At 39.4% G+C, this 23,474-nt stretch overlaps 1 protein-coding gene across 4 annotated transcripts in view; it reads left to right on the top strand.

Annotated features, from left to right (window-relative positions):
• Positions 1-23,474, top strand: part of LOC148026880 (nucleotide pyrophosphatase/phosphodiesterase-like) — a 158,974-nt gene that overhangs the window by 104,641 nt on the left and 30,859 nt on the right. Inside the window, exons 8-12 of one of the 4 annotated variants that reach the window (XR_015692913.1) lie at positions 16,773-16,905; positions 17,121-17,326; positions 17,406-17,531; positions 17,691-18,893; positions 19,006-19,241. Coding sequence is in view for 3 of the 4 variants with exons in the window: in XM_087691410.1 (XP_087547536.1) it covers positions 16,773-16,905; positions 17,121-17,326; positions 17,406-17,531; positions 17,691-18,000; positions 20,049-20,357 (1,084 nt within the window). In the remaining variant the exon portion in view is untranslated. Of the gene's footprint in view, positions 1-16,772; positions 16,906-17,120; positions 17,327-17,405; positions 17,532-17,690; positions 19,242-20,048; positions 20,626-23,474 lie in introns of those variants that run through there. The other 3 variants (XM_087691410.1, XM_087691412.1, XM_087691413.1) reach the window with 3 other exon arrangements.

The following is a 23,474-nucleotide window of genomic DNA, read 5'->3' as shown; positions in this document are numbered from 1 at the left end:
ATCAGAAAAGTGAGGGTTGACCAAGGAACGGTGTCTCGAATTTCCCGCGGTTTGCTACGACAACCAAAAGTAAACCCATCCAACCTTGTAAACACAACCAGCCCGGCGGAATTGATTGCGTGGGCTACCAATGCAAGGAGAGAATAGATTCTGTGGGGCCCACCTTTAATGGAGCATTCAATGAAGCCGCTTCTAGGGTCCCGAAGCAAACTAACTCTAATACGAGTTTTTGAATCGTAGATCAAAAGTAAACCCAGTCATTGTGGTAAACCCAGCCTTTGAAGTAAACTATGCCAACCTGGAACCGAAAGCCGAAAACTCTCGGTATAACCCGTAGGAAACTCTCGGTATAGCCTGTAGAAAACTCTTGCACACAGGGCGCAGAGCGCATTCGTGAGATATTTTAAATAGAGGTCTTAGGCCGATATTGCTATCAAATATGAGCTCACGACATCATTTAAACGAAGGTTTGAGGTCGTTTGCCATTTGCTGCTCATTGCTTCCACAATAAGGTGCCATCTCTCTCTCTCTTTCTCTCATGTTTGCATTGGACGCATTGTGACATTGGCATGATGTTTTGGTTGTACGTACATATGTAGTCAACATGCATGGATTACGGAAAGTGACATTGAGATCGATGATCTTCACACCGAGGAAGAAACATTAGATGGATCATCAAGCGATGAGGTTGAGATGCTTGATTTTTTTAGTGGAGTCAAATGATTTGGCACCACAAGAAAGCATTATCAATGCCCCAAGCCCAGCTACCTATATCTCATCGAAGTACTTTTCTTTCGATAGAGAGACTTACGGCTTGATGATCAGTGATTTGAGCAAGCAGAATGCCATCACATTGGAGGTGCGCAAGCAACTCCATAGAAGGGATTTGCTCGACTTGAAGAAGTGGAGAAGGATCAGAGAAGGTCTTTGCATTGGTAGAAATGGCGATGGACACATTATATTGGCCTTGAAATCAGAGCCATCGTTGTGCATTGCATGTATAGAGGAGTGGGAGAGTATATTCCTTGAAAATTACATAAACAAGGTTACATGTGCTCACGAGGATATTAATGTAGCAATTGATTCCATCAAATCCATGTGGTGTACTGACTTAAAAAGGCATAGCATTTCTCTTGTGTATGTGAGAGATCTCATCGGTGGGTGTACTTGCAAGGTGTCCACAAGGCCCCGTGGTTATGATGGCCCATTTCTATTTCATGGGAAGGTTCTTGAAAGAAGAGTACCCATCTTGGAGCTTACTGCAGATAGATCTCTTGTCGAGCAGAGGCTTCAAGAAATCATACTTGAACACAAAGTTAGGTTGGGCAGGGTCCGCTCGACCAAAAAGCATGATTTAGGGAAGACAATAGGGGAATATGCATGTCATCGAAATGGTAGAGCAACTCCAAAGGGCTCCCAAATCCGTAGGTTGCGAACCTTGAAGAAATGTGGTTTCCCTTTCAAGGTGCAGATTGATTACAAAGATGATTTCCATGATGTTACTATACTGGTCCATGGACCATAGGAGAGTCATGTACCTGGATCTCGTACTGACTTGTATCACTTGATGGTGCATCCAACTGTGATTGATTGCTGCAAGGATGACCTGTTTAATGTTTAGAACGCATGAACTTCATGTTTAGAACACATGAACTTCCAACGAAAGGGTCCCATGACATTCAAGAATAAATTAGAATATTTGGACATTGAATATCACATTGACGCTAGTTTAATTCATTTTATTGATCGAGGCAATCAACCAAGAGAGAGACTAAGACAAAATGATACACCTTGTTTCATTTTGTCACATCTTGTCTCATTTTGTCTTGGTCTCTCGCTCGTGGTTGATTGCCTCAATCAATAAAATGAATTAGACTAGCGTCAATGTGATATTAAATGTCGAAATATTCTAATTTGTTTGTGAACGTCATGAAACTCTTTTGTTGGAAGTTCATGCGCTCTAAACGTGAAGTTTATGCGCTCTAAACATGCCGTTTGTTTTGGCTTTTTATATTTTGTCACGATATTGTCTAGCAAGTAACGTACTTGTCATGGATTATATCATTGATTACGAGTAGTTATGGACGATAGTGTGTCGTGGATTATGTTATGGAGTACTCACTTCTTATGGACTTCGTTGATATTTACTTGTTTATGAGTAGTTATGAACTACTCACTTCTTGTTGTCATGTACTTGTCATGGATTACTTTATGGATTCTGTTATGTGACATGGTTTATGTCATGGTTATGAGTAGTTATGAACTACTCACTCTTTGTTGTAACGTACTTGTCATGGATTATGTGACATGGATTTTGTTATGGATTACGAGTAGTTATGGACGATAGTGTATCATGGATTATGTCATGGAGTACTCACTTCCTTTGGACTTAGTTGACATATATTTGGTTATGAGTACTTATAAACTACTCACGTTTTGTTGTCATGTACTTGTCATGGATTATGTATTGGATTATGTTATATGACATGGATTATGTTATAACTATGAGTAGGTAAGCACGCTTTTACATTGGGCAAATGGCTCCACACACTCGCAGCCATTCTTCGTTGGATACCTCTAATTCACGAAAAAATATGAGAGTAAAATATCTTATTTAATATTAGTTTAGGGTTTTCGTGACGTTCATTATTGATTTCTCACGTATTGTGTAGTTCGGTTTATATTTTTTAGGTTGCATCTTCTCGACGTGCTCATAGAGGGGTTTTTGCGACAGGTTTTTCGTAACATTCATTATTAATTTCTCAATATTGTGTGGTTCGGTTTATATTTTTTAGGTTGCATCATCTTCTCGATGTGCTTGTAGAGGGGTTCTTGCGACAGGTGCATCTCAAACATCCATCGAAAGAGATGTGCTGAGCTACACTCAGGTAAGTGCTTATTCTACTTTCGATATTGTTAGTAAGCTTGGAAGCTGCACTTCTGTAGTTAGATTTATTTATCACAAGATACACTCCTAAGATATGATACTCAATTGAATGTCATTTTACATAGAAAAACCCACCGTATAGGGAGATCACATTGCTTAATGGGTCTCTTGCCCGTCAGTGCTATGTTGATATTCTTTGTCCGAAGAGGCATATAAACATAAAGAGACGGGCAAGGATGATAGAGCACTTGAAGGCTGAGCATGGCATTTACTTTGATATTCCATGTTGAAAGACCGGCCGTCCCATAGGTACACATCATGCTCACCATACCGTCGGTGCTTGGTACCGCCAGGCAGAGACTCGGTTCTCTGCCCTTGAAAGAAAGATAAGTTTGGCCCGGAGTAAGTACGAGAAGGCTCAGTATGTGAGAGCGAGCTCTTTATAAGACTTGCTCGAAGATGCTGAGCGTACCATGGAGAGGCAGGAGTATGTGGAGGCATTTGTGAGTAGACAGATGGTCAAATATGATTCCAAAAGAGATGACCGTGTGCAGAGAATTCAGAGTCGGATAGCGGATAGCTACGAAAAACATGTAAGTCTGCTACGTGATATTGTTTTCTCTTCTATGGTGTCATATTCGAATGCAATTTTTTTACCTTGGCCTTGAGTTTATCGTTTTTTATATATATGTATTTACTCACAAGTTGCCTTTCTTAGAAATGGTCTCGCACACGACAGTCTAAGGATGTGCCTCATGTTGAGAATGAGGGTCGAGTCCTAGATCACCATCTTGAGTTGCAAACAGTGGTGCGAAACTTTCAGATGGAGATGGATAGCTTGTTGCGGGCTGGTCCTCCATCCATTGGCGATGTTATGGATTTTTAAGTTAGTTTATGGGCAAGTTTGTGGCTTATGGTTATGGTTATGGATTATGTTATAGTTATGTTAGGTTATAGTTATGGTTATGGTTATGTTATGTTATGGTTATGTTAGGTTATGTTATGTTATATTTGTGGTTTAGGGTTGTGGATTATATTATGGTTATGTTAGGTTAATGTTTTAGAATTATGGATTATGTAATGGATTATATCAAGGTTATGGTTATGGATTATATTATGGTTATTTTAGGTTAATGCTTTAGGGTTATGGATTATGCTATGGATTACAGCTTATGGATTATGTTATGGTTATGGATTATGTAATGGATTATGTCAAGGTTATGGTTATGGATTATGTTATGGATTATGGTTATGGTTATGTTATGATTATGGTTATGGCGTTGCAGGGCGAGGGGAGTAAGCGCTTTACGTCGCTGCTTCTGTCACCTCGACCCACCTCAATCACCATCTACTCCCCTCTTAAGTATCCAAACAACGTGCCTCATTGTATATTCACGATTGGATGTAGTTCGGTTGACATCTTTAAGAATGACTCTTCTGTCAAGACGAGGGGGCAAAAAAGTGCCACCTCAAGGTGCGTTCTTATTAATTTTAATGATTTCTATGTGTTGTATTTCTTGTAGTTTTGCTTGGTTGCATTGTGTGTGGTTGCTTTATGGTATCATTTCAGGTTAGAGAGTTCCGTACATATCGAGTTCGTGGCTTTATATTCAAAACTCTGTGTGGATGTCGTCCATGCTTTGTTGGATGAATTGCGGTGCGTAGAGGAAGCATCCACCCGTACTATGAATTTGTTCGTCATGTAAGTTTACTAAACTGGTCACAGCTTTCTTGGTAGTTGCCTAATGTTTAGGGCTTGGGATTTTATTATTTTACTAAACTAATTTTGGCTTTCATTCATAGTTGGATGGAGTATGTGATTCCAAGAAAGCACGTGCGTGATGTATGTTTCGTAGATAGTCTGTGGTTTCCATATATCAATATAGTCGAGCCACAAGATGATGGTGTGTCATTGAGAAATTACTTTGATGGCTACGATCCCATGAGGGCCATATTTATATTTTTTCCAGTGCTTGTGAGGTTTGTAGTTCCTGCATGCATACTTAATGGAAATGACAAATCATAGCTCTTTAATGCGCTAAGTTTAATAGCAATCTTTGATGTATAGGTCACATTGGCACCTATTTATGGTCTTCAACTCTATGCTAAAAAGGGTTGACAAATTACCTAGTAATCAAGGCGCCATCCTGTACCTTGACTCGTTGGAATGCACTGATTTCACGGAGTGTTTATCTTATCTATATAGGTACCTTAATAATCTATATACATCCATGTAATATGTTGTGTCACATGTGTATTTTGTTCATTGCTTTTGTGTGTGTGTTTGAGGGGCGCGTTTACATTATCGAGGCGTTGTACAGATCCAGAGTGTGTCAAGTTTCTATCGGAGGTGGATAAAATGAAGCTCATCCACATTAAGGTGTGCCACTATAGTGTTAAAGTAATGTTGTCACTTAGAAATGTAACATAGGGTTGTTCACATAAAGATGAAGCGTTTCTTTTCGCATTCCCCTCAGCAAACAAATGCAATAGACTGTGGATTCTACGTGATGGCTTACAAAAAGACTATTCATGGATTACGGAAAGTGACATTGAGATCGATGATGTTTTGGTCATATGTACATATGTAGTTAGCACGCATGGATTACGGAAAGTTCCAACTACGCCACCCTCAATGAGTAGTCTTATGTAAGCCATCACGTAGAATCCACATTCTACTGTATTTGTTTGTTGAGAGACGTGTGAAAAGAAACGCTTCATCTTTATGTGAATAACCCTATGTTACATTTCTAAGTGACAACATTACTTTAACACTATAGTGGCATACCTTAATGTGGACGAGTTTCATTTTATCCACGTCCGATAGAAACTTGGCACACTCCAGGTCTGTACAACGTCTCGATAATGCAAACACGGCCCTAAAACACACACAAAAGTAATGGACAGAATATACATGTGACACAACATATAACATGGATGCATATAGATTGTTAAGATACCTGTGTACATAGGGTAGACACTCCGTGAAATCGGTGCATCCCAACGAGTCAAGGCACATGATGACGCCTTGATCACTAGGTAATTTGTCAACCCTTTTTAGCATAGGGTTAAAGACCACAAATAGGCGTCAATATGACCTGTACATCAAAGATTGCTATTAAACTCAGTGCATCAAGGGGCTATGATTTGTCATTTTCATTAAGTATGCATGCAGAAACTACAAACCTCACAAGCACTGGAAGAAATATAAATGTGGCCCTCATGGAATCGCAGCCATCAAAGTAATTTCTCAATGATACACCATCGTCTTGTGGCTCGATTATATTGATATATGGAAACCACAAACTATCCACGAAACATACATCACGCACGTGCTCTCTTGAAATCACATACTCCATCTAACTATGAATGAAAGCCAAAATTAGTTTAGTAAAATAATAAAACCCCAAGCTCTAATCATTAGGCAACCACGAAGAAAGCTGTAACTAGTTTAGTAAACTTATATGATGAACAAATTCATAGTACGGATGAATGCTTCCTCTACGCACCGCAATGCATCCAACAAAGCATGGTCGACATCCATACAGAGTTTTGAACATAGAGCCACGAACTCGATATGTACGGAACTCTGTAACCTGAAATGATATCATAAAGCAACCACACACAACGCAACCAAGCAAAACTACAAGAAATATAACACATAGAAAGCATTACAATTAATAAGAATGCACCTTGAGGTGACACTTTTTTGTCCCCTCATCTTGACAAGAGAGTCGTTCTTAAAGATGTGAACCGAACTACATCCAATCGTGAATATGCAATGGGACGCGTCGTTTGGATGCTCAAGAGGGAAGGAGATGATGATTGAGGTGGGTCGAGATGACAAGAGGAGCGACGTGAAGCGCTTACTCCCCTCGCCCTGCAACGTCATAACCATAACATAATCATAATCCATAACCATAACCTTGACATAATTCATCACATAATCCATAACCATAATATAATCCATAAGTTGTAATTCATAACCTTAAAGCATTAACCTAACATAATCCATAACCATAATCTTAACATAATCCATAAGCTATAATCCTAAAGCATTAACCTAACATAACCATAACATAATCCACAACCCTAAACTATAACCATAACATAACATAACCATAACTATAACCTAACATAACCATAGCATAATTCATAAGCATAATCATAAGCCACAAACTTGTCCATAAAGTAACCTGAAAATCCATAATATCGCCAATGGATGGAGGACCAACCCGCAACAAGCTATCCATCTCTATTTGAAAGTTTTGTTCCACTGTTTGCAACTCAAGGTGGTGGTCTAGGACTTAACTCTCATCCTCAACATGAGACACATCCTCAGACTCTCGTATGTGAGGTTGTTTCTAAGGAAGGTAAGTTGTGAGTGAATACACATATATAAAAAACGATAAACTCAAGGCCAAGGCAAAAAAATTACATTTGCATATGACACTATAGAAGGAAAAACAATATCAGGTAGAAAACTTACATGTTTTTCGTAGCCATCCGCTATTCGACTTTGAGTTCTCTGCACACGCTCATCTCTTTTGGAATCATATTTGTCAATCTATCTACTCACAAATGTCTCCACATACTCATGCCTCTCCATGGTATGCTCAGCATATTTGAGCAAGTCCCATAAAGAGCTCGCTCTCACATACTGAGCTTTCTCGTACTTACTGCGGGCCAAACTTATCTTTCTTTCAAGGTCAGAGAACCGAGTCTCTACCTGGTGGTGCCAAGCACCAACGGTATGGCGAGCATGCTGTGTGCCTATGGGACAGTTGGTCTTTCAACATAGAATATCAAAGTGGATGCTATGCTCAGCCTTGAAGTGCTCTATCATCCTTGCCTGTCTCTTTATGTTTATATACCTTTTCGGACAAAAAATATCAACTCAGCACTGATGGATAAGAGACCCATCAGACAGTGTGATATCCTTGTACGGTGGGTTTTCCTATGTAAAATGACATTCAATTAAGTATCACAACATCTTAGGAGTGTGTCTTGTGATAAATGAATCTAACTACATAAGTGTAGCCTCCAAGCTTACTAACAATATCGAAAGTAAAATAAGCACTTACCTGAGTGTAGCTCAGCACATCTCTTTCGATGGATGTTTGAGATGCACCTGTCGCAAGAACCCCTCTACAAGCACATCGAGAAGATGATGCAACCTAAAAAATATAAACCGAACCACACAATATTGAGAAATTAATAATGAATGTTACGAAAAACCTAACCTTATATTAAATGAGACATCTTACTCTCGTATTTTTTCGCGAATTAAAGGCATTCAACAAAGAATGGCTACCAGTGCGTGGAGCCATTTGTCCAATGTAAAAGCGTACCTGCCTACTCATAACCATAACATAATTCATATCACATAGCATAATCCATGACAAGTACATGATAACAAAAAGTGAGTAGTTTATAACTACTCATAACCAAGTACATATCAACTAAGTCCAAAGGAAGTAGTACTTCATGACATAAATTATGACAAGTACATGACAATGAAAAGTGAGTAGTTTATAACTACTCATAACCAAGTACATGTCAACTAAGTCCAAAGGAAGTGAGTACTCCATGATACACTATCGTCCATAATTACTCGTAATCCATACCAAAATCCATGTCACATAATCCATGACAAGTACGTTACAACAAAAAGTGAGTAGTTCATAACTACTCATAACCATGATATAAACCATGTCACATAACAAAATCCCTAAAGTAATCCATGACAAGTACATGACAACAAGAAGTGAGTAGTTCATAACTACTCATAAACAAGTACATGTTAACAAAGTCCATAAGAAGTGAGTATTCCATGACATAATCCACGCCACACTATCGTCTATAACTACTCGTAATCCATGACATAATCCATGTCATATAATCCATAACAAGTACGTTACTTGCTAGACAATATCATAACAAAATATAAAAAGCCAAAACAAACGGCATGTTTAGAGCGCATGAACTTTCAACAAAAGAGCCCCATGAGGTTCACGAACAAATTAGAATATTTCGACATTGACGCTAGTATAATTTATTTTATTGATCAAGGCAGTCAACCAAGAGCGAGAGACCAAGACAAAATGAGATAGGTCATTGACTAGGACTCATTTTGTCTTGGTCTCTCACTCTTGGTTGACTGCATCGATCAATAAAATGAATTAGACTAGCGTCAATGTGATAGTCTCATTTTGTCTTGGTCTCTCGCTCTTGGTTGACTGCCTCGATCAATAAAATGAATTAGACTAGCGTCAATGTGATAGTCTCATTTTGTCTTGGTCTCTCTCTCTTGGTTGACTGCCTCGATCTATAAAATGAATTAGACTAGCGTCAATGTGATAGTCAATGTCGAAATATTCTAATTTGTTCGTGAACGTCATGGGGCCCTTTTGTTGGAAGTTCATATGCTCTAAGCGTGAAATTCATGCGTGTCTCATTTTATCTTGGTCTCTAGCTCTTGGTTGACTGCCTCAATCAATAAAATGAATTAGACTAGCGTCAATGTGATAGTCAATGTCGAAATATTTTAATTTGTTCGTGAACGTCATGGGGTCCTTTTGTTAGAAGTTCATGCGCTCTAAGCGTGAAGTTCATGCGCTCTAAACGTCAAACAGGTCATCCTTGCAGCAATCAATCACAGTTGGATGCACCGGTAGTTATACAAGTCAGCACGAGATCTAGGTACATGACCCTCGTGTAGTCCATGGACCCGTATAGTGACATCATGGAGATCGTCTTTGTACTCGATTTGCACCTTGAAAAGGCAACCACATTTCTTTGAGGTTTACAACCTACGGATTTGGGAGCCCTTTCGAGTTGCTCTACCACTACGATGACATACATATTCCACTATTGTCTTCTCTAAACCATGCTTTTTGGTCGAGCGGACCTTGCCCAACCTAACTTTGTGTTTAAGCATGATTTCTTGAAGCCTCCGCTCGACAAGAGATCTATCTGCAGTAAGCTCTAAGATGGGTGCTCTTCTTTCCAGAATCTTCCCATGAAATAGAAATGGGCAGTCATAACCATGGGGCCTTGTGGACACCTTGCAAGTACACCCACCGATGAGATCTCTCACATACGCAAGAGGAATGCCATGTCTTCTAAAGTCTGTACACCATGTGGATTTGATGGAATCAATTGTGACATTAATACCCTCGTGAGCACCTGTAACCGTGTTTATGTGATTTTCAAGGAATATGCTCTCCCAGTCCTCTATACATGCAATGTGCAACGATGGCTTTGATTTCAAGGCCAATATAATGTGTCCATCGCCATTTCTACCAATGCAAAGACCTTCTCTAATCCTTCTCCACTTCTTCGAGTCGAGCAACTCCTCCTATGGAGTTGCTTGAGCACCTCCAATGTGATGGCCTTCTGCCCGCTCAAATCACTGACTATCAAGCGGTAGGTCTCTCTATCGAAAGAGAAGTACTTTGATGAGGTATAGGTAGCTGGGCTTGGTGCATTGATAGTGCTTTCTTGTGGTGCCGAATCATTGTCTCCACTAAAGAAATCAAGCATCTCAACCTCATCGCTTGATGATCCATCTGATGTTTCTTCCTCGGTGTCAAGATCATCGATCTCAATGTCACTTTCCGTAATCCATGCGTGTTGACTACATATGTACGTACGACCAAAATATCATGCCAATGTTACAATGTGTCCAATGCAAATCTGAGAGAAAGAGAGAGAGAGAGATCTGCACCTTATTGTGGAAGCCATGAGTAGCAAATGGCAAACGACCTCAAACCTTCGTTCAGATGATGTCGTGAGCTCGTATTTGGTAGCAATATGGGCCTCAGACCTCTGTTCAAAATATCTCACGAATGCACCTTGTGCCCTATGTGCAAGAGTTTCCTACAGGCTATACTGAGAGTTTCCTATGGGTTATACCGAGAGTTTTCGGCTTTCGGTTCCAGGTTGACGTAGTTTACTTCGAAGGCCGGGTTTACCACAATGGCTGGGTTTACTTTTGATCTACGATTCAAAAACTCATATTAGAGTTAGTTTGCTTCGAGACCCTACAAGCGGCTTTGTTGAATGCCCATTTAAAGGTGGGCCCCACAGAATCTATCGTCTCCTTGCATTGGCAGCCCACGCAATCAATTCTGCCGGGCTGGTTGCGTTTACAAGGTTGGATGGGTTTACTTTTGGTCGTCGCAGCAAATCGAGTGGAAATTCGAGACACCATTCATTGGTCAACCCTCACTTTTCCGATTGGTTGGGATTACTATTGGTGGGCGAGTTTTTTATGTCATCTGGGTTTACTTTGTTAAGAAGTAGAGGTCAAGATGCACTCTTTTGTTCGGCCTCAACCACAGCCATTGATCCCAACTTCCCGGGGTCTTAAAGACCCCATGGGAGATAGTGTTGAGGGGAGAGGGGGAGGGTGAGGTGTGTAGGTTGTTAGGGGCCGCCATCAAACGGTGTCCTCTTTTCATCCATCGCCGCGTTTTCCCCCCTCCCCACCCCCCAAATTTAGAATAATAATAATAAATAAAACAATATAGATTAGTATCCCTCCTCTTTCCCAAAATTTTTAAACAAAAGAAACCGAAATAAATAAATAAATGTTTTAAAGAACAAAACTCCCCCCCCTCTCTCTCTCACGTATTTTACCCCTCTCTCTTTTTTGGTTTGCTTTCAACAAAAAAAACAGAGTATGACATTCACTCAGGTGAATAGTACGGTATGAGAGGCAGGCAATGGCAGAACCATGTAAGTTAGAGAAGAGTGAATAAAATATTAAAAAGAGTGTACAAGAGTAATGGCGTCGTAAAGAGGGCAAATTAAAAGACTCTTTCACCTGGCGTGTCTCCAAGGCGAATGATTGTGGCTTCTTCTAATTCATTCTCTTCTCTTATCCACCCTTTCTTTTTCTCTACTTGTGATGTCCACATGGTGGGGCTGTCCAATGAAGCCGGACCTTTAGACATGGCTAGCCTATTGAACGGAGCAGGGCCTTCCTACGTGGCGGGCCCCATCTTTAACAACTCTTAACGCGGGGATGAATATGGCCAACGATATCAACACACCAAATTCTCATAACCAGGTATTTTCTGTCATTATTTAGCCGATACATTCTTGTTTAGGAAAATGAAAACGAATAGACCTCAGTTTTTTAAAATAAGACACCAAAAGATTAGCTACATCTCTAAAAATTAGTTTTCGATTCTCTTTTAAAAAATTTTCTCACAAATATATTATAAAAATACAATGATCATTGATTAGGTGATAGTCGTGGGATCTGGGCATATGCTTAGGTTAGTTATTCAATTTCTTGTTAAAATTAGCATGCATTAGTTTCAATGAATGATGTCTAGAATAGATATTAGTTTTTGTTTTTCATGAATTCATTAATAGATATATTAAATTACTCATAGGTTGCGAATTAAAGAAAAGTCACCCATAGAGATTGCGTCCTTAGATGTATTTTATCAAATAGCTTCCATATTTGGTATTAGTTATACTTCTTTTTCAAGGGTCGTACATATGCAAGACTGTATGATTGATTTATGGCGTTAGTTGTAGCCCTATGGATGCCATACTTTTGCATTACACCTATAATTACGAAAGACCATGTCATATGGAACCTTGGAGTGCAGATAGGAGTTCACCTAATATGCACGGCTAGAATCATATCTAACAAAAAAAATGGACAAATGAAAGTGTCCATCTGCTAGTCAAAACAAAATGAGGCCTCAATATTTACAATTATTATTGAACTTTTACAATTGGCATAACCAACAAAAAGTTGGAATTATTTGCACATGACAAGGTATGTACGATAGTAAAAGCTGATTGCGACCGCTAAATTAGAAAAGTGAAAGCTTACAAAAATGGTATAAATATCCTTTTAGTAGTAGATAAGTAAAATACTATTTTAGAAGGATTGATTGGTTACTACTTTGGAGTTAGAATTTATTTGCATAATATATCCAGAAATTTATAAAAACTTTTACTTATGCCCAAATGATGGGCAGGATTGAGCAGTTTACACTTTTCCAAGGGCAACTGTTGGGGCTCAATTTGAGTCGGTTTTATTCCATCTACGAGTGGCTTGTAGACAATAAGATCTCGTATGGAAGGTTCCCTCCTATGGCAACATGAAACCAAGGGGGAATTTGGTTGTAAAAAGGTAATTGTGTAGTTGGTTCTACGATGGAGAAGAGATTTGTACAAATACGATGTGGCGAGCATTGGGAGCGTGGAAATTATGGGCTAGCTATCGCTCTAAAGAAGAGAGTAGACGTTTGTACTTGGCTCTATGAGAAGGAATTCCATGTAAACATTGTAAATATTAATACAAGTGTTGTGAAAGGACTCTGTGTTCGTTGTTTTCGTATTGTGCTTTAAGAAGACGTAACATGAACCCAGTGATAATGATAATTAAGAAAGCTGCTTTTGTATATCAAATAGCGTGTTAGTATGTTATGTTTTTAGTCAAGTTCTTTCCTAATATAGAAAAAATTAGGATAAGAGTTGGTTGCTGAGTTTTCCTAGGGTTCGGTCTTACACACCAATCACATGTTGTTTTAGGGGAATGGAGATAAGATTTTGTCTTCTTTGAGTAGGAGTGTAATCCCCCGAAGACAAACCCCTAGGGCAAACCCAATCATTATTATGGCACAACTAATTATGATACCTACAAGAATGGTGGACTTGCTACTAGTGCTTGGTTTTCCTCTACATATTTTTAATGTGTTAGAAAAAGAGGATACAGAGCTCCATATTAGTAAGTTTCAAAATTTAATTTTTAATTGCTAGATTCGGGACGGACATCTCATGATATTCTTTAATATGACTTTGAAATAAAGAGTTGTAGCAAGTAGAAGGGTAGAGTTCGCTTGTCTCTCACTTGCTATGAACCAAGTGCGGTGATTGATCCACTCTCAGTCTCGATGGATTACAACGTGATCGTCTTAACTGAGTGCTAGAATATTGTTAGAGATTGTTAGGTCTTTAGGAACCTTTAGGTCAATCCTCATGGATTGAGGCTAAGCGCTTCGCTATGAGGTAAACCTAGGGCCGCTGTCATGAGGACATGTATTTTTGAAACCTAACTTAACATGTGGATTAATTTTTAATCACATGGTTAAGTAAACGTTGCACACATGAGGTGTAACTGGGGCTAGAGTAAATTTACAAGCCCGGGACTCGTGAAAATCACGGCATGTCAAATGCAAAAGTTGCTATAAGTTATGCCGCACAGGTATTTGGTGGTATCTGGTGTCAATTGTTGGCCTAGGTCATCCATTTGGCCATAAGTGTCAGTTGGTGACACTAGAGAAGTGGCGTTTAATGGTATGTAATGCCGATCTGATGGTCAAAGATGGTGCAGAGATACTCGGGAATGGAAGTTGCCTAGCCAATTTAATTATTGGCCAGTCAGGTTATTTTTTAGGGCATTAAAATAATTATTAGATTAATTTTCAGTATTTTAAGGCTGAAAATTAATATTTAATTATCAAAAATATTGGAAAAACCATTTGGGAAGGTTGCCACTTATGAAAAATGCCCATGCAAGACTGAAAAACGTCTTTAGAGGTTGGAGAGAGACAGTTTTATAAATTCAGTCTGCAAGAGAGAGGGAGGGGAGGCTACTGGTCTGATTTGCAGCCATTCGAGAACCTTCTGAGGCAGCTAGGGGCTGAAGAAGACCAATCAACAGCAGGAGACAGTATCTACAGGCTGTTGAGGCGGGCAGTAGCAGTAAATGACTGATTTTTTTTAGTTCTTTGCATCTACATGCTATTGTGGCAAGGTAGTATAGCTGCACTTGACTGATTTTCAATTATTCTTGGCGACAAAACTCCGAATTTTCTCTCTCTACAGCTTTCCCTCTCATCTCCCAGCCATTTCATAGCCTTGCTCCGAAGATCTCAGCATTTGGACCCTTGGAGGTTGAGAAATTGCAAATTTCTCTGCTGTAAACCCTAATTTATAGCAGAAATTGGGGTTTAGCAAGACCCTTGGAAAGCGTGCCAGAAATTGGAAGCTCCAAGACTTGGATTCAACAAGGCTAAAGGTGAGTTTCAGCTCAATTCAAGTGGAGGACTAGCCAGCCATTGAATTTGGGGCATTTCCATCGTCTATGAAGTGGGTGAAGGGCAATTGAGTGCCCGAACCAAGGGGCAAAATAGATTGAAGACTTGCTGGTTACTTTGGACAGCAAGGGGAGTTGAAATACCGAAAGGGAGTGGGAGAATCCCATTGTAAGTCAACTTTTTCTTCAATAAAGCTAAAGAAATACCGAAAGGGGCGCCAATTTTGGGGCCAATCGGGTGTGCATTGCCCAAGATCAGTAGGTAAATTTGTATTTTCAGATTTGCATTTAATCAGGGATTTACCACCCTATTCAAGGAGGAAGGCTGGTTTTAGCCGCTCAATACCAAAGTCCGATTATTCCTGTGGAGTGTGGACGGCAGCAGTTGGGATTGACCTTGGACAACTACCGAGCTTTACCTTCCGCAATTAAGCGGCGGGTATGTTACACACTCCATGGAGGTAGAGAGGGGGTCTTCCCTAGGGTGGTAGCACAGATTCTTCGGTCTTGATATTTGTTGTCCCTTACGGCTTATTTGATTGGTTTGGTCATTAGCCACTGTTAGGCTAGATTCTCAGGGTTGCTAGGTTACTCTTATGATCTTGGGGGTGTTTTTATCATTTGACATTAGTTACCACTCCACTAGTATTTCATTTTGATGTTCAGAGAACGGTGGTTGTGCCTTCATATTATTGATTGGTAGGATTCATGTGTGAAGTTTTAGACACACCTAAGCCATTCTTGAGTTTGAGTATGGGCATGTCTTGACTACCTTGGTGGCTGATTCTCCTTCCAGCTCTTCCAACTGAAGAGTGTCAGATCTTCCTTCTTCATTCACTAGGTTCATTTTCATGGTCAATTGCTCTTGGTGATTCTTAACTAGCATTGGAATCATCTCTTGAGTTGGAGTCTCAGGCGTTAGCATAGGAGCCATTTCTCGAGATTGAGTAGGGACATGTTCTGAGCACTTGTATGGTTGATTCTCCTTCCAACTTCTCCAACTGAGGGGTGTTAGGTCTACCCTCTACATTGGGCTACTCTAGGCTTCACCATTCTTCAAGTTCTTGGCACCACACGTTGATGTTAGGTCCTCCTCCATCTTCGGCATTGAGATATGACATCCATGGTTTGAGAGGGAGCTGCTTTCTCCACGTGGTATATGTAGATTGCAGCTTTGTCTTCTTGTCTTTGATATCGGCATCCCTTCCCTGTTTTATCTCCCTCTGCTTTGCTTACATCATTGCATTTCGTTAGGTCATTGTGATTCTTGTAAAAGGTGCTTGGGCAAGTGAATAATTCCCCCATGACCTGCTGCTAGCTGCATCTGGGTCAGCTTTTGTAAGTCCTGGTGGTACTGGAGCTATGATATTGTCTCCATGTCAGCTTCTGTAACTGCGCTGGCACTAGAGGAAGTGCACCTTGCGAATAATATGGTATAATTGAAGATGGCCAAGGGTATGATGCTTATTCAATTTGTATTAATGTTTCAACATTGGAAATCGAAATACAGAGAGAACAAAACTGCTTAGATTTTCCGAGTTTGCATGTGGAGAAACTTCTTCACATGTTAGCTATTCAGCAATTCGTATTAACATGTACTTTATCTCTTGTTGTTGATTCTAATGCATTGATGACCATGTTGGAAACAATTTCCGTCTTTTTTATGGTATTGCATATATTGATGGATCCTCCTGACAGTCTAGTGTCTAGAGAGTATTGTGAAGAAGTACAAAACTGGCTTAGAGACAAAGTTGGTAAATTTTCCTGATCATTGGAAACAGAAGCACAGGCGATACTAAAGAATCTGTTTATTAGGTATTATTACAAAGTTGGTCACAAACTGACAACAGGAGCCTATGAATGGAGTGAAGAAAGATCCTTCAAGGCACCCCCTTTCTCAGGACAAGATTCATTACAACACATAGTTATTTTTGGAGACCTAGGAAAGGTTCATCTCCAACTCTTTTTAATATACATATTACTTGAGATGCATGAAGTCAGCAATCCACTAGATTACCACCACTTATAATAGTAAGATGGCTTCCTGAACATGTAATCATACTTCTTCAAAGAAACAGGATAAGGGTTCTATTCGAATTTTGTTTGTTAGGTTTTTGCATTGACTGCTACTATTTATTGAAATTTGTGTCTGTAACCTTACAGGCAGAGAGAGATGGATCAAATGAGTATGCCAACTATCAGCCTGGCTCATTGAACACAACCGATCGTCTGGTTGAGGATCTGGAAAATATTGACATCATCTTTAACATTGGGGACTTGGCGTATGCTAATGGGTACCTGTCTCAATGGGATCAATTCACAGAACTAGTAGCACCCTTGAGCTCAACTGTACCATACATGATTGCCAGGTTGGACTTATTATTATGCATTGATATCATGCAATGCAAGTCCAAATGTTAAAACTAAATCTTATGGGACTTTTGGCAGTGGAAACCATGAACGTGATTGGCCCAACTCAGGGTCATATTATCAAGGTGATGATTCGGGGGGAGAGTGTGGGGTTGTAGCAGAAACAATGTTTTACATGCCTGCAAAGAACAGGGCAAAATTTTGGTATGACTTCCACAGAGTTTTATAATGGATACACCTAGAAATAGTCCAACATTGGTCTTTGGAAAAGAAGCTGTCTGGAATGTAATGTGATAACTTTGAATTGTCATATAGGGCTGTAGGATAACTACATGTATTGTTCATCATCTAACTTGCCTACAGGTATTCAGTTGACTACGGCCTATTTCACTTCTGTATTGCTGACTCAGAGCATGATTGGAGGCCTGGGACTGAACAGTACAAATTCATAGAGGAATGCCTTTCTCTAGCAGATCGACAAAAGCAACCGTGGCTTATATTCATTTCTCATCGTGTACTAGGGTATTCATCAGGTTCAAGCTATGCATCGGAGGGAACTTCTGGCGAGCCTTTTGGCAGAGACTCTTTGCAAAACTTGTGGCAGAAGTACAAAGTTGATCTGGCATTTTATGGGCATGTCCATAATTATGAGCGTACATGCCCAGTTTATGAGGTCTCTCTCTCTCTCTCTCTCTCTCTCTCTCATGCACACATGCAGGCAGCACAAATGCACACATTCACATAGAACATTTTCTGTAACAGCTGTAAAATTCACAAGAAGAGGTCCCCAATGCAAGGAAGCCTCCTGAGTGTGCCGGAAAGCCAAGCAATGGCTGTTTAAAAGACTCCCAAAGCAGTTCAGAATATAGAGAACTGTTGAGAGACTGCCTAATGGAAAACTGAGAAGGGGCAGTAAACCAACAGGGGGCCATGGTAAAGAACCACAGCCACCGTATGCTGTGATGAACCAAATATCTATACCAACTGAAAAAGATGGCATAGGGCTGGAAGGCAGAATCCCCACCAAAACATGCAAGTTGCATCCCAATGAGACAAAGCATTACAGTCTGGAATCCAAGGTGTAGGCTATACAAGGGGCTGAAAAAGCTTACCTCATTCTACCATGATGGCAAGATAAGGATGAAGCTGCATAAGTTCATGGCGCTATGGTTGGTATGCAGATCTAAACACCACTCCTGCTATGTGAACATATACATATACACCCTCAAGGAAAGGAAGTTAGCTTGTCTTGGCTCAACAACAGCAATAGTGACTACTGCAAGATATACTATGCTGCACGGCCAAATAATCACCACCAATATCATGGCCTGCCAGTACTCCTTGTCACAGCACATATTGCCCAGTCATGAACTGATACAAGGCAAATGAGCATCAACATAGCCAAAAGTAACTCTTGATCCTAAAAAACGTTATGACCACTAAGGCTCATGAAAATCTTGACCAAGACAATAAAGTGCCAACGGTCAATGGTAGAGATTGTATTTGCTGGGAGAGGAAACACAGCAGCGATCTTGAAGAGGGAGTTCTAGATGAGCTGGAAATGAGGTACGAGCATTATTTGTGATGGGTTGGAAGTGTAAAGGTAGCACTTCATCTTTTTTGATGCGTGGTTTTTTTCTTTTGGTGGGGGGGGGGGGGGGACGCTTATGTAACTCAGTCTATGGAGGATTATCCCTACACAGTTAGCTACTGTCCAGTATCCGTAAAAGGCCCAATCCAGTGTGCAACAGTGCACTGTCTTGCTTCGATTTGCAGTGTCAGGGTTAACCAGAGGGATCTGACCAAGGTGTATTGATGAGTGTGTCAGGGTTGCAAGCGTGTTTGGGGACAATTCTAGAGTTGGAGAGTGTAATCCAAGTATGGTTATGCGAACCCGGTTATCCCTCTGGCCAACCTGGTTATCCCTCTGGCCAAAACAAAGGTAAACTATCCGTGCCAAAAGCTCTTTGGCACTTGGCAAGTACGAGTTGATGCAATGCTCTTAAAATTTGTGTTTATGCAGATAAGAATATGTGCATGCGAATTCCTATATGACGGGGCACTTAAGTAGACAATCTCTCCAATCGGAGACCCATCACTTGTTTAACTTCAGCAGATTTTCCCAAATTCCATGGTGATGGAAGAAGTAAATCGCATGGCTTGGTTTGGAACTTTGCAGAACCCAGTTGATGCATATTCTGCCATAGCCACCAAAATAAGGAACATTTGGGTTGGATTCAACATCATTGCTCGATACGGTCGAGGTGCTTGACTATATGTGAGAGAAACTACCAGGATTGGCAATAATTTACTAGTGATAATTGATATTTGTGTTGCATCTAGTAATGATTTGTACCTCCAAATGTCACATGATTTGGCACTTCTATGTGGCCCATAAGGCCCACCACCTTCAAGATAAATTAAAGATGAGACAAATAACATCATTGCTCGGTATGGGCTGAGGTGCTTGACTATGTGTGATAGAAAGTACCAGGATTGGCAATGGTTTTACAAGTGATAATGGATATCCGTGTTGCATTTAGAAATGTTTGCATCTCCAAATGCAATGTCATTTGGCACTTCTAAATGGTCCATAAGACCACCACCTTAAAGATAAATGAGAGATTTGACAAATAAGACCCTCTCCTCTCTCCAATCACACACTTACATTTTCATCTAATGCTTTATCTACCTTCTAATTGTTTTACTTGTGATATGTAGGGTGTTTGTGTAAGCAACGAGAAGCATTTCTATTCAGGGACATTCAATGCAACCATCCATTTGGTGGTAGGAGGTGGTGGCTCCCACTTGTCAAATTTTAGTAGCCTTAACTCAACTTGGAGCTTGGTTAAGGATCGTGATTTTGGCTTCACAAAGTTAACTGCTTACAATTCATCTAGTTTACTTTTAGAATATAAGAAGAGTAGCGATGGTAGTGTTTTCGACTATTTTTGGATATCAAGAAGATATCCAGATATTCTTGGGTGTGATAGTTTGAACATGTGTCCTGAAATCACATTAGCTACATAGTTTGTGCTATACCAATTACAATTTCATCCACACAAAGGCAAACCTTACAAGATAGTTTTTTCAATATGACTACTGGAGCATTCACCTACTAGTCTTGTATGAAGCAAAGTAGTGCAACGTTGCTTTTGTTCATGATGGAATGAATATGTGGCTTAAAACCATGCTCAATGCGAACTTGAAAATGTTTGTTTTTTCCCCCAAAGTTTGTAAAATAGTACAACTTTATCAAACCCTTTATATATTGTTGAGGCTTGACTGTGTAAGACATGCATCTAATAAGAAAAACACCACTTTGAAAAAGTTGGCACATTCAATGCATTGGATGGAAGCATTTGTAACTTATTACACTTTTACTAAGTTCCATCAAAGCTTTAGAGAACTTAAGTTGATGGTTTTATATTGATTCTCATGAATGTAATTTGAGAAACTAGATGAGAGGGGTGGTATAGATTTAGCTAGTAAAGTGTTACTAATTGTGATTCTTGGCACCCTCACACACACACACACACACACACACACCCCAACAAAGAAAAGGAAAAAATGCCAATTTAGAAATAACAATAACATATTAACTTAAATACATTAAAGACATGAGTTCTAAATAACTTTTATTGAAAAAGAGACTTAGATAAATCAAATATGAATTGTAAAAGTAATTGTTGTATGTAAATCACTATATCTCATATGCGTGCACCCAATCATTGTCCATGTTGAGCTGGACTTGTAACCCCCTAGAACAAGTAAAATTTATTTGCCTTATGTAAGAGTAAATATATTTACCGTGTTGACTAACAATTGAGAAGTTTAATACTTTTATGGTAATCTCATTCTTTTATTCATCATTATAGGTGTTAGAAATGCATTTATCTACAAAATTTGAGAAACTTATTCCAATAGTAAAAGGAGAGAATGGATATGGCACTAATGTGAGGAGTTAAAGAACGTGATCAATTTAGATTGATATGACTTAGTTAGCAATTGTTAAAAAAAGGTAACCTTACAACATTGTGAGGTTTGATGTGGCCACCCGTTTCACATTATTTATTAGCCACTTATTAAGTTCATACATGGGATCAAGAGGCAGACTTGAGAATTTATCATCAAGTCCTTACATGGTTGAGCATAGACAAGAGAGGAAATGCATGGAAATGGGATAATCCTTTCAAAGGAAAATCCTTTAATGACTTGCTTGGTCATTCAATGCACCATGTATATTTAAAAAAAAAGAGTAAATGTTGTCAAATCTACATTTTAAAAAAAAGACAACATGATTGTAAGGACTTGCCAAAAGTAACCATGGTTAGAAAAAGAGGTGTATGAGTGATTATTATTAAGCTCTAAATGGGGGGTTAAAATCATACGAGAATTCATGTTAGAGTGAGTATACATAGCATGTTTGCAAAGATGTAATAAACTTCTTAAACAAGATGCCTAATAGCCCTAAAAGAGTTAGCTTTCCTATGCAAAGTAATAAAAGGGTTGTGCAATTCAATAAGGACATTGTCCGCAATAGTATCAATACATCCAAGCTATTCTAATGTTTAAAAAATTATATTCATGCGACTCCAAGTAGACCTGCACATAATAACTTTCAAGAAAAACCACATCATATAAGATGTATCATTGAAGATCCCCTATCATGAAGTAGTGCTTGCTTCCAACTAATGCAGTGGTGCAAATTGAAAGCTCTCATAGCTTTTATGAGTTACTTCTAACCTTGCTTAAATTTCCTACATTATTAAAATAATTTTTTGGCTCTCTTCTTCCTCCCAAAAAAAATGCATAACATAAAGATTTTAGGATACTTTTTTATCTTATTCTTAATTGACGGGTTGTTAGCTACAACTCTCCATAGCACAATATTCAATTTGTGAGGAGTAGCTCTTTAAGTGGCTTTCAAGCTCTCTTCCTTGTCTTATTACTTCCGCTTGGCTCCATAGTAGCCTAATAGCTTTAGTCCTCTCTATCCAATGAGACTTAAGCTTCACAAAATCTTTTATTATTTGTAGGTCAACTATAGTTTAATCTTTGCAATTGACCCATAATTTGATCTATTGTTGACAATTAGTCCTTAAAGAGATAGGCTAGCTTTCCTCCTTTTAGCTAAAAATCTCATGCAAACAATCCTTCTCCTTGTTTAATCCATGCACCCTCATTAGGGCTCAATGTCTTAAAGGTCAAACTTAAATTTTGTTCAAAATGGTCATGGTCAATAGAGAAGAATCTAAATAATATTTCTTAGTATGTTGGCTTCTTTTGAGGCAAGAGAGAAGTTCAAGGACATGTTGTAATCTCGTTGTTCCTTCAAAGTTATGGAGTGAACGCTCCCTTATCCATGGGAACTTTTTACCTTCTAGCTGGAGAAGGGTTTTTCTTTCGTGTGAACACCCATCAGTAGATGTGGTACTTAGTACCTTAGGAATTGCACTTTCATTATCATTCTCACATAGTGGATGTGACATTCCAACACCCTCTTCTCTCTTGTTGTTCACTTGTACACTGTGAGTATGTGTGAATGTATCCATGCTGCTAAATTGTAACCTAATGGTGGTATCAAAGCTGTATCTCTTAGCCACCACTGCCACCACTACCACATGAGCCGCTGTTGAGCCTCGAGCTCAACTGCTCCCCTCCTCACCGGCTATCTTGCACATTGCTGCCCAAGAGTACCTTCTTGCCTGCTATTGCCTGATAGCTTCTGCCACATTGCTGGTGTAGTCGATTCTTATCCATTAGTTGGTCGTTGCTTGTTGCTTGACCCTATTCCATCATTGATAGCCTCGGTGTCAACAGGTGCCAACCCGGAACTGTGTGAATTGCATTTCGTCTCCAGCCCTGACGTGAACTACACTTTTGTCTCTAGCCTTGACACATTCTCCATGCTAGTCGTTTTTTGATAGCGACTTGCTTGTACACGTCCGTGCCACATTGATTCAACTTGACAGCCCCTGTCTTTGCAGTCGATAACTCAGCCACGTCATGCAGCAAATGCTTTGGTTCTATTTGACATTAAAAAAATCAATATTCATTATAACCATCTTATTGCTTAGCCTTAATTCATATAAAAATCTTATTTGCACACAGCCTCTTAATAAACACGAAATTTGGGGATTTTTG

The sequence above is a fragment of the Lygodium microphyllum genome, chromosome 13 (genome assembly GCF_053477565.2).
Source record: "Lygodium microphyllum isolate KBCC chromosome 13, Lygodium_microphyllum_v1.1.10, whole genome shotgun sequence".
Classification (NCBI taxonomy): domain Eukaryota; kingdom Viridiplantae; phylum Streptophyta; class Polypodiopsida; order Schizaeales; family Lygodiaceae; genus Lygodium; species Lygodium microphyllum.
Note: the sequence above shows the minus strand (reverse complement) of the source record. Positions and strands in the feature narration are given on the sequence as shown.